At 40.8% G+C, this 12,372-nt stretch overlaps 1 protein-coding gene across 1 annotated transcript; it reads left to right on the plus strand.

Annotated features, from left to right (window-relative positions):
* Positions 1-11,552: 11,552 nt before the first annotated feature.
* On the plus strand, positions 11,553-11,684 carry LOC116897886 (thymosin beta-10-like). Its single transcript, XM_032899291.1, has one exon. It carries the CDS (start codon positions 11,553-11,555, stop codon positions 11,682-11,684), a length of 132 nt encoding a protein of 43 aa, XP_032755182.1.
* The last annotated feature ends 688 nt before the right edge of the window (positions 11,685-12,372 follow it).

Consider the following 12,372-nt stretch of genomic DNA (forward strand, 5'->3'; position numbering starts at 1 on the left):
AAAGCATTGGGAAATGGTGAGAAGTGTGTCTCTAACAACAGGCATGGGCTCAATATTTTCTCAGGCTCACTGTGCTTCAAACTTTAGTTTCTATGGAGATGTCACTGTGAGACCAGAGAAGGCCAGGGGGCCCATTTTTGAAGATCCTATTGTTTAGAGTTGAAATACCAGCATTGTAAACAATCATTGCCATACATGAAGGACCCTGTTAAAAGCGTATATGGGTGTTATGCTGAGACACCTTCATGCTTTCTTTGCATATCTTTGTTTCTCCCAAAGGAAGGATTTACCTGGGTAAAAGAGTGCCCTGTGGATGCAGAGAGCAAACATTACCACCAGCAATGGCTCTTTCTGGCTTTTGTGCCTGGACATACTGAGGTGCTTAGTCGGGGGCAGTGTATTATAGGGAGGACTGTAGGTTGGAGAGAAGCAAATATTCTTTAAGAAGAGGAGCTTCTGAGACTACAGGCACATATGCTCATTCCCCGCACCATAAAGAGATACTAGAAGGAACAGGAAATTGTGTCTGAGGAGTCTAAACACTTACACAAGCCTTACCTCAGCTCTTAATTCTCTGTCAACAGACACTCCAGAGATACCTCGACATTGTTAACTGGGCAGAGTGTCCTAGAACCAAAGCTTGGCTTTCCAGACTGGTAGAATATGGCTGGAGATTACAGAGCATCTGCTTCCCTCCTAATCCAGGGTGGACCTAAAGACCTTGAAGAAGTTACATCTCCATTGACTGAGCACAGTGTCATGACTGTAGAGAGATGGATATAGAATGAAGCCAACATTTTCGTAGGCCATCTACACTAGCCATCTACTTTCAACCTCTGCATCTGACCACACATTCCTGAGACAACTGGGCAAAGCTCCTGGAGTGTACTGCTAAGCTTAGCAGACCTCTTGCCTCCACCAAATGCAAAGGCTAAGACTGCTACAGCATCTGGGATGTTTAGAGAAGATTCACCTGATTTTTTGTAGCCCAGTTACCTAGTGTTCCACCAACGTATTTGTGAGTAAAAGTTCATGTCCCTTCTTCCACAATGGAGCATGGTATTCAGGGCAAACTGAATCTGTGCTCCAGACCTTTGGTCATTTACATATGTCTTAGCCAAAACAATCTATTCATTTGAAGTGCAAGCCATGTTTTAGTGTCATCGTCAGTTAACAATGGTTCTTAACTTGTGTGTCTTGAACCCTTTGGGGGGTCACATATCAGATATTCTGCTTATCAGATATTTACATTACAATTCATAGCAGTGTAAAGTTACCGTTTTGAAGTAGAAACAAAATAATTTTATGGTTGAGGTCACCACAACTTGGGGAATTATATTAAAGGATTGCAACATTAGGAAGATTGAGAAGCGCTGCCTTAGAGGTACACCTAGTAAATATTATTACTGTTTGAAAATGGCTTAAATATCTTGCTTGCTCTAACCTACTCTCAAATTTTTTCTTGTCTGTGGTGCATTTTCCCATGTATTTGGGCAATATCTAAGAAGAATGCTGGTCAATACAGCCCTACCCCCTGCCTCGGTTGATTACATACAATCCAGCAAAATATCAGTATCACTTGCTGATTCAAAATACCAGGATGTTGGAAATTTCAGGGGTCACATGCTTCAGAGAAGGTGTTTTTTCTATGAAGGTAAACCGAAATTTCTCATTTCCTTATATTCAGAGATAGCCTAAATCACAATATAATTAAGCACACAGTGAGACCACATCTTTCTTAGAGAGTTAAAAGCACAAAGTAAGTCTGGAGATGGGTGATCAAATTCTTCATGGGAAGGGGCGTTTACTATTCTTTCAGAAGAGTCAGTTCTACAACCTCTTTTCTTGGCAGTGTCTCCTACAAAATTATCTGTCATTGTTTGCACTAGAGAGATGGAACATGGATGTCTAAGGGTGTCAATGAACAGAGAATGCAGAGAGGTCTGATTACATAGAGTAGATTTTTTTCTTTCTTTCTTTTTAAATATTTTTTTTAATTTAATGTATGTGATTGCACTGTAGCTGTCTTCAGACATACCAAAAGAGGGCATCAGATCCCATTACAGATGGTTGTAGGCCACCATGTGGTTGCTGAGAATTGAACTCAGGACCTCTGGAAGAGTAGCCAGTGTTCTTAACCTCTGAGCCATCTCTCCAGCCCCCAGTAGACTTCTTTAAGATCACAATTTTTATATACAAATAGGAAGAATTTTGATTTGGCTTGGAGAACTGGAGTAATTATATGGACCTGGGCCATCTCTTGTACTAACTTGGTCTCTAGAGGACAAAGTTCTTTAATCTGTGGAGATTTACATTAGATATGCTGTCCTAGCATTTGCTGCCTTTTTCAAGCAATCTGAGGGGGAAAAAAAACTCACAAATACATCCACAGTTGAACTCACTGCGCCAAGGAATTGTATTAACTTGACAAATCTTTCTGCTTGCTTATTCTGCTTCCTGCTACAAAGGGTAGTTAAATATCTCATTAAGTACCCATGGAAGCACTCTTTGTGTATTATTTAATTATAAGTAGACTCCACAAAGAGGACAGATTTAATGATAAAATATGTATGTGTATGTGCATGTTATGTAAATTTATAGTGTTTTATCTTCTAATGAAGAAAGTTCAGAATTTCCACTTCTATCATGGTTCAAAATTTCTGCATACAGAGGTCGGCACTGTTTAATATTAGAATATTGCTTTCTTCCTAAAGATAATATAATTCCAAGTGACACTGAGCAGGCTGTTTATATTTCCACATAACTGAGGACTTGAACTTTATTTAATGGGATCTCTGGCCTCAGCATACTGTGGGGGGATGGATACTGTATCTGGAAAAGCTATGTGTCAGCTTTACAAAATAAACTTTGGATAAAGCTGCAGTCCCTTTGTTGTCTTAACCACAATTAGATATTAGACTCTAAAAACATCCGCAAAGTATTTTCACATAACATGGACATGAACATATTCATAAGGAAACTTGGGGAGATAAATTGGTCTCTTTGATAAATACACTTTAAGATTGATTAGACCTGCCTCTAATTCTGAAATAATTGAAAAATTTGTCTATTCCTTATCCTCTGAGTACCGGAAGTTTGTAGATGGCATATCAGTCAGGAAGGAGATAATATATTTTTCATGTCAATCTGGATTAAGGGATAAAATATGGGACTTCCATGGTTTGGTTATGGACTTGGATTAGCCCAATTTAACATCATGCCAACAAAACAAATAACAATCCACATTGTGTCCACATATTGTGGAAGGATGGACAGGTTTTAATAAGATAGGTGCTGGATGGAAGAAGGCCTGTGGGGGTTCTATGGGATCACAGAGAAGACGTCAATGCTGAGTTACGACCAGAAGGAAGAGAAAATGAAGTGGATGGGAATCCTCTGGCTTTTCCTTTCCTCACTTTCTCTGGTGATTACAACTAGGTGAAGCCATTTGACCACAGAATTTGTAAACAATATTTTCAGGCAAGAGTGCAACATCAAATTAAGGAATGACAGAGAAATGAGACCTTGGATTATATAATTTATTTTTCCTACTTAATAAGGTAGACACGTATCGATGTTTTAGTGTCTGTATACATTAGCGCTCATTTACTGTAACAAAGTACCTGAAAAATAACAGTATTTGAGTTTTAGTCTGTGGTTGGTTGGTTGGTCCATTGCATTTGAACCTGTGGTGAGAGTGGGGAGCAGATGAAGTCCTGAGAGGATGTGTACTGTTGGCGTGCGTATAACTCTGTCAAGTACGCCAATGCTGATGACTCATGGGAATTCAAGGCCTTCCTCTGGTCTCAGTGTAGATGTTGACAGCATGGTCAGAGAGTATTAACCACAGCTTCTTCTTCCTGGATGTTTCCACCTACTCAGGTTCCCTATAAAAATCTTAGATTAGCTAATCTGAGGTGAGCGGAACGTGCTTCCTTGTTGAGCTGTGTGCAACAAACCTGCTTCAATTCAGAGTTTTCCTGCTGGTGGCTGGTGCATCTCCATCAGAGTGCATGCGTGCCCACCCAATCCAGTTTTCTGTCTGTGTTTCATACTCTGCTGGCTGGAAAGAAAAAAGAGGACTAGATTGACATCCCACCATCTCCTTTCAGAGATATCCCCAAATACCTAACTTATTTTTGCTATGTTCCTTGCCTTAAAGTTTCTAATGTCTCCCAAAATGCCATGAGGCAGGGGTTTAGCTATTGACACAGGATCCTTTGAGGGACATTAAAAAAATCCAAACTAGAGTGGTGTCCTTGAAGCAAAGACATGAGATCCTGGCCATTTCTTTTGGCATCTGATCTGGTGGAGTACTATGTTTATATTTCAGATAGAAGCAAGAGAGACCGGACACTCAAACTGTGTTTACTCCCATTGTGTGTCTGTGGCTCTGTGACTGCACATGCTACAAACTCAATGTACCAGGCACTGCTCTAGAAAGTTGAGATAAACAAGTAAACAAAACCACCAAGTATTAAACCCTTTATGTTACTTATTAACACAGACAGACAGACAAATAGAAAATAATTAGTCTGTTGGGAGAAGATGGGTGCTAGAGACAAAGCACATAGAGCTAAGTGGACAGAATTAAAATCCTCCAAAAAGGCAACAATGTCTGTGATTTTATACAAAATGATCAGTATCCAGATAAGGATAAACACTTGATTCTATTCCTTCTGTAAAAAGTCAATCTAGACTTCTTCATATCGCACAAGGTCATTCACCTCCTAACTGATCTGGTCAAACCCATAATACTGTATTAGGTTTAAAGCTTCCCTCTCTTTGAAGGAGTAGTAATTTTCTGCCTTTAAAGACTTTGTTTCAGACTCTTAATCAAAGCTAAATTATTCAGAAAAAAATTAAGTTGCTTATATCATTATTAACAGTTTGATTAATTTCCATGCATGCGTATTTTCTTTGAACTTTAAGAAAACCATTAACAATTCCAAAGATAGATATGCTAATGCAAAATCAATATGTAGCTGAAGACTTTCTCTCCATTGACTTCATACTAAATTTGTGCTTAAGCACATAATCCTTCTACTTCAAATCTGTTCTGCTAAATCCTATACAGTTTTTCCAAAAGGAAGCTCTATATGGAGACAATGTCCATTGTGAAGACCACCCTGCCGTCTTTGTGCCTTGTTATCTATCCTTCCCTCTCATGTTCCACTGGCTTTCCAGTCAACTCTACCACACTACATCATGCATCTTGTTCTTATTCTCACTATTCTCACAACAGGTCCTGAGCTAGGCCAGAGGAGCTGCCCCACAGGCAAAACCCATGAATTCTTAAAAGGATATCCTGGGTTGAAGGCCATTGTTCTTTTTCCTGGAGATAAAAAGTGATCTTTACTTAAATCTAAACCAGAATATCCTCTAGTTCCCTTAGGTGTGTACTTAGAGAATAGCCACTTTCTCTAAATTTTTTCTTAAGATTTATTAACTTTATGTGTATGAGTATTTTGCTTACATGTATGCCACAGACACACAGCATATCCATGGAGGTCAGGAGAGAGCATTAGATCCCCTAGAACTGGAGGTACCAAAGTCTGTGAACCACCACATGGATACTAGAAAAACTTGAGTCCTTTGCCAGAACAGCGAGTGCTCTTAACACCTGAGCCATCTCTCTAGAATGAGAACATCTCCTTTTTAGAACTTATTAAGAATTGTATTGGTTGGGACTGGAGATGTAATTCAGCAGTTAATCCTTGTTGCTCCCGCAGAGGACCTGGGTTCAATTTCCAGAACCCATACAACAGCTTGCAACCATCTGTAACTCCATTTCCAGGGGGATCCAAAGCCTTCTTCTGGCCTCCAACTGGCAGCTAGGCATGCATTTGTTAAACAAACACATTCAAGCAAACACTTATACATGCAAACCAATAATTGTATTAGTTATCTTTCACAACACTATGACAGAATGCCTGAAAGAAGCTGCTTAAAGAAGGAAGGATATATCTTGATTCATGGGCTCAGAGCATATAAACTTATTAACAGTGGGGAAGATACAGTACTATAGTACTGTATGCTCTATGGGGCAGGATTATATGTGCTATACCTTGGAATACAGGAAGTAGATATCTTGAGGTAGAATTGCAGAAGCTAAACCATATTATAACCTCAGGTCCTACCCACAGTGACCCTCTTCCTCCAGTTATGCAACCCCTCCTACAGGTTCCACAATTTCCCAAAGCAGCACTACCATTCATGGACAAAGCTTGGGGACAAAGTATCCAAACACATGAGCCTCTGGAGGACGTTTCACATTGATGACATAACAGGAACACTGTTCCCACGACCCTAGTAGTAAGTCATGGGGGGAAGGTGGTACTTATGCATTTGATGTAAAATGGAGATAAAAATCAAGTTAGCACAGAAACGTACCTGCTGCTCAAGCTTTCCATCACTGGATGCTGATGATAGAAAGGATGTTGCTGTCTCCACTGGTCACAGACAAGATAAGTGGAGAACTCAGCGGTGAGCTTGTGAGTACTGCTTCCTACAGTACCTAATTGTGAAATATGAGAAGTCATTGACAGAGTATTGCTTCGAGATGCAAGAATTTTTATATGAATCAAACGGCTAGAAAAAAAGACTTCTGGAAAAAGGAGGTGGGAGAGACAGGGATCAGCAAAGTGCCTGTGTGTGATACTGTGTACCATGATTCTGCAGTATTTTTTTCTGTGGGATTTGTGGAAGTTATGGAAAGAGGGACATTTTTGCTGGAGTTCATGTGTATATTCTTAATAAATAATTGTTGTCTGATTAATAGCAGTTCATTCCAGGTTTTACTAGAAGACATAAATCCATCATTATGATGATCCAGCCTGTGGAATTATAGGCAAAATAAAGCTGTTAGTTAATGCAAAGACTGAACTCAAGAACGAAGGACTTGAACCGAATATGATGCTTCAAATGCTTTACAGGATGTGAGGATGAATAATCAATAGGTCCCGATTTTGAGAAATTTGTGATCCAGGCCTAACGTGCCCCCCTTTTAAATCTAGATGTTCAATAGATATATGTAAATACATCCATCTATGAAATACAAAACTGTCACCAAAACTCCAGTTGTAAGAGAACACCACTAGCAGTAAGAAAATGACCATTAATACTGTCACCTTCTGTGGTGGTTTGAATAAGAATGCCCCTCCCCCTACAGGCTCAGGTATTGTCATGCTTGGTTCTCAGTAGGTAGAACTGTTAGGAAAGGAACAGGAAGTGTGGCCTTGTGGAAGGGGTGTGCCACTAGGGGTTAGGCTTTGAGGTTTCAAAAGTCTGAGCCATTCCCAGTTGCACTCTGGCCCCGCCTAGTGGTTGTGTCTCAAGATGTGAACTCTCAGCTATCACTCCAGCATTACGTCTGCTAGCCTGCCACCATGTCCACTTCCATGAGGCCCATGGACTCGCACTCTTAGACCGTAAGCCCCAATAAACTTTTTCTTCTATGAGTTGCTTGGCCATGGTGTCTCATGGTATAAAAGTAAATAAGACACATTCGATCTTCAATTAAGTCTGTGCAATGTTTTAATTTCAACATTTGTTAAATTCACTTCAACTCTTTCTTTTTTAAAAGTAGAGGAATCCACATCACTTTATTGCACTTACTTTAGTTTCCAGTTTTTCAAATTTATAATTCTCTTCGGTTGTCTTATTATTCATGTATCTAGTATTACTGATTGATACTAAGTTCTAAGTCCTGAACAAGGTTTGGGAAACAGAAATAAACAAGCAAGTTTCAGTCTCATGGACTTAGCCTATCTTAATCACTGTCCTTTGCGAATCATTGTTGTAGCTTCCTACAGGAATAGGGAATACCATCCTCTGACAATGGAACTTTGCAATATAAAGGAGCAATTTGCTAGTGCCTTTCAAACTGTAATCCCATTTACCAATTTGACTTTTAATAATGCTCTTACAGCATCATCCCTACTCCTGAGAACCCCTGGGGTGAAAAGAAAAACTCATCATGTAGAGAAGACATTTAGTAAGTGTTTCTTATAAGCCACACCTCTCATTACCACTCCCTTGATGTCACAAGTTAGTTCCAGAGCAAAAGACATTGTTGATCCTGGCAGACAAATGTTCATAGATCATCAGTGTCCACTGAAGCAAGGGCATTGTAACATGAATTGTTTTCTACTCTGAGAGACATTAGAGTGGCCAAGGTGCTAGAGAAATGGGAATCCTCTTCAGCAGATATAGTGTTTCCAAATTAATACTGAAGCCTACCCATCAGCCTGTAGTGCTATGGGGAAGATGATCTAAAGTGAAGGGAGGTCTGGGTAGACTCTGTGCCCTGGGGCTGGATTAACTAAGGCAGCACATAGGCTAATAGAAACCTGGTGTCAGGGCAGGGAAGGACTTTTAATAGCAGCATTTGGTTAAATCCTGTGTCCCTACCCTCCACAGGAAGCCAGAATTCTATCAACCCTAGCTAATGGACTTTGGGCATGAATCCTCTAAACCTAATTTAGTAGAATAGATGAGCTATGGATCTATCACTTCCCCTACTTGGTGGAAATAGCTACAGTTGGAACCCATAAAGAAATCCAAGTAAGGTCCCTACCTTTGAACACGAGCAACAGTTAGGGTAGGCATGATTGAGTATGAAGAAGGCAAATGAATGCAGAGCACTATTGACCATCTACCATAAGACAGGAACTGAGCTATTGGTTGTCACGGTGTTCACCTCATCTAATCCCTTAAAACTCTGTAGAGTAACACCCCTCCTTCTTTGGCAAGTGATATGTGTGTCAAAGAAGTCAAGACGATATAGGTGTCAAACAACCATGTTGTTCAAACTCACAGAAAATGAAATGCAATATCCTTTGTGGCTCCAACTGTATTAAGTTTAGACCCTTGAATGTGTCCTATCTTCTTCAATCTTCTATTCCTTTCTACATCAGCCTTCCATGTATACCACAGACCTCTACTCAGTTCAGTTCTACTTGTCTTTTGTATCAGGGTTCACTTTCACTTCCTCAAGGAGTCTTTCCTGTCCCACCCACCTTCTTACCCCCAGTGTCAGTTAGCTGCTCTCTCACATGCCTTCCATTTCCCCATCACAGCATCTGTTATCGTATGGAAACTATGTACTGGATGCTCTCCCTTGGCTACAATCTCCATGAACCCAGAGCCAACACCTTATTTTTTAACTTCATTTTCAGCAAGTATAAGAGGAACTGGTTCACAGCAGAATTCCATAAAAGGTTTTGTGTTGACTGGGACTCAGTGTTCAGAATTTAGGGCTAAAGTAAGAGATAGACTATAAGCTGTAGTTAATGGTGCTAGCTCCCAGGTGGCTGGCAGGGCCCCCTTATTCCTGTTTCTTCTGAAGCAAGGGAGGACTTTGTGTGGGAAGTGAGAGTCTCACATTTGGACAGCTGTGGTGGCTTGAGTCCATCAAGGCTGGGCTCCCAAAAACCCAGAAAGATACATTTACTGCAATCAACTTGATGCTAGGTAGGAGGACCAAATTTTAGAACTACTTCCCTTGGATGTCACAGGATGGAGCAGGATAAGTGGGGAGAGGCCATAAGGAAAACCTTCCATTGTGTACTCTAGAATCAAGTCAGAAACCTCAACTTCTTGTTATTTGACTGATCATAACCTCTTCTATCCTCATTATATGTGATCCCACCCTAAACTTTATCTTCAACATTGTCTTCAACCTTGCCACTCTACTGGGTGCTCCTTATTAAATTTATCCTTTCTATAGCAGCATCTTTTCTTGCTTCCTCAATGTTCTTTGAGAGCATCAATGTTGCCCAGGGTATCCTACCTCCTGGTACCAGTTCCCAAGGCTTCTCCCTCTGTTGAAGTAGCTATTAGTCCAGCTTCACAATACTCAGATGCCATGCTGCCATGCTTCCGACCAGGTCTTCAGCAGAGGCTGCAGAGCCCCGAGTTGCAACAAGCTCAGATCCCAGCATGCCTCTTAAATAATAGATATCCTGTAAAACGAAAAGACTATGTGGGAAAGTGAAGAAGTTTCAGCATCGGTGCAATCTGCGAAGAGTAAAAAAATCTCTCCTAACTACTCACTCACCCTCGATGTGTTCTAAGATGTAAACTACTGGGTGTAATTGGATTGGTCCATCTAAAAATTACCAAGAAGAAAAAGTAACAAGAAGCCAGCTGTGTTGGTACACATCTATACGTCCATCTGCTGAAGAGTTGGAGGAGGAGGGTTTAAGTTTGTGGTCAGCTTGAGTAACTAACACAGACTGTCTCAAAAGAAAAGTGTAATGAGAAAGAGTGGCAGGTCTTAAAACCGAGCAATCGGCTAGTACTTCAGACGATCGGTCTTCATTGTTGACTAGGTTGGATTTATATTCACCCAGGAGATGCATTTCTGGATATATCTGTGATGGTCTCTCAACATTTTAGCTAAGAAGAGAATAACTTTGGATATCATCAATATGGGTGGCACAATTTCCTGAGCTTGGGTCTTGGAATGAGGACTACATGAAAGAGAGAGAGAGAGAGAGAGAGAGAGAGAGAGAGAGAGAGAGAGAGAGAGAGAGAGAGAGAGAGAGAGAGAAATCAGGCAGAGTGATGGTTCTCAACCTGAACAACCCTTTTACAGGAGTTGCATAACTGAGATCCTGCATATCAAAAGTTTACAATTCATAACAGTAGCAAAATTACAGTTATAATGTAGCAATGAAAATAATTTTATGGTTGGGAGTCACCATTACATAAGGAACTGTATTAAAGAGTTGTAGCATTAGGAAGGTTGAAAACCACTACAGAAGATCATACAATTCACCTTTGTCCCAGCCCACTAAAATTCAAGAAAGCAGCCACATAAGGTCTGCCACCACAAAGCAACATCTCACTATGCCTTCTCAGCCACAATGGACTGTACCCCCTCAAACAGTAAACCAAACTAAGCTTCCCATCCCTTAAGTTGCTTACCAGCAGTCATTTGATCGCAGCAATGAGAAAAGCCATCTATGTATCCTGCTATTTGAATTTCCCTCCCCTATCTTTTGTTGCATTAAAGATTTTGAGTATGTAGCAGATAGCCTTCAGATGACAGCACAAAAGCAGCCAGAAGATACACAGAAGTCAGGATGCCTCACAGGGTTACTACTTAGAGCCTATGTCTGTCCATTATCTGGTTCAGGGCTTCATTCTCTGCTCCTGTCAGCCCTTAGATTTCTACACGTCTTCATGAATCTCAGTTGATTTCCATTTCTAACAGCTTTAGCACAGCTGTAGTTTGTTTTGGGAGTAGAAACTCACTCTGTGTGAGAACGGCTCAGTGGTGAGTAGGGAACAGATGATTAATTTGGTTTCTACTTTTAAAATTCAATGAACTATTCTGGAAAGACATATAGCCTATGTAATTTTACTGACTCATTTCTCAAGAAAGAGAGCATACTTGAAGTTATTGAATCCTGGACCTAGGTCTTAGGCTCTTAACGGCCCTTATACTTAGTATTTAAAAGATGATTGTGGTCTTTTGCTGCAGCAATGCAAGTGGGAGCACCTGGAGCGCGAGCTCCGAACGCGAATCCACAAGTTGTAGGAAAATGGCGGACAAGCTAGACATGGGGCAAATCTCCAGCTTCGATAAGGCCAAGCTGAAGAAAACCGAGATGCAGGAGAACACCCTGCCAACCAAAGAGGCCGTTGAACAGGAAAAGAGAAGTAAAATCTCCTAAAAGCCTAGGAAGATTTCCCCACCTGACCCCTTCATCTTCAAAAGCCCCTCGTGATGTGGAGGAAGAGCTACCTGCAAGATGGACGCAAGTTGCACTGTGAACCCGAGCACTCCGTGCTGATGCCGCAGGCCGTGGGTCTCTGAAGGGGACCCCGCCACACAAATCGAACTGTCAAATTTCACTGATTTGCCATGGGATATTAGAGAGGATTATGTGTATGATTGACGACAACAAAACACACCTTGTGGCAAAAAAAAAGATGATTGTTAGTATTTGTGTTACAGGGATTGAATTTTAGGGCCTTGCCATGCTAGTCTGGTGTGTTATCACTTGATATGTACACACACACACACACACACACACACACACACACACACACACACACACACATATACCCAGTTTTTTTTTACATTTTTTTGATAAAATTTAAGACAGAGTCTCACTATGTTGCTTACTTTGGTCTCCATCTCACTGAAGCTCAGGCAGGTTTGGAATGTACAACTCTCTTGCCTCAGTTTTCCAAGAAGCTAGGATTGATTACAAGCCTGCCTACCAATCCTGGAATCTTTATTATCTTTATGATGATGATACGAGTGTCAGGATGGATATAAATGGCACATCTTATGAGAGAGCCTAGAGTCTCCTCTAGATCCGTACTTACTGTCCCTGGAACCCCAAGACACATATC

Source organism: Rattus rattus, chromosome 4 (genome assembly GCF_011064425.1).
Source record: "Rattus rattus isolate New Zealand chromosome 4, Rrattus_CSIRO_v1, whole genome shotgun sequence".
NCBI lineage: Eukaryota > Metazoa > Chordata > Mammalia > Rodentia > Muridae > Rattus > Rattus rattus.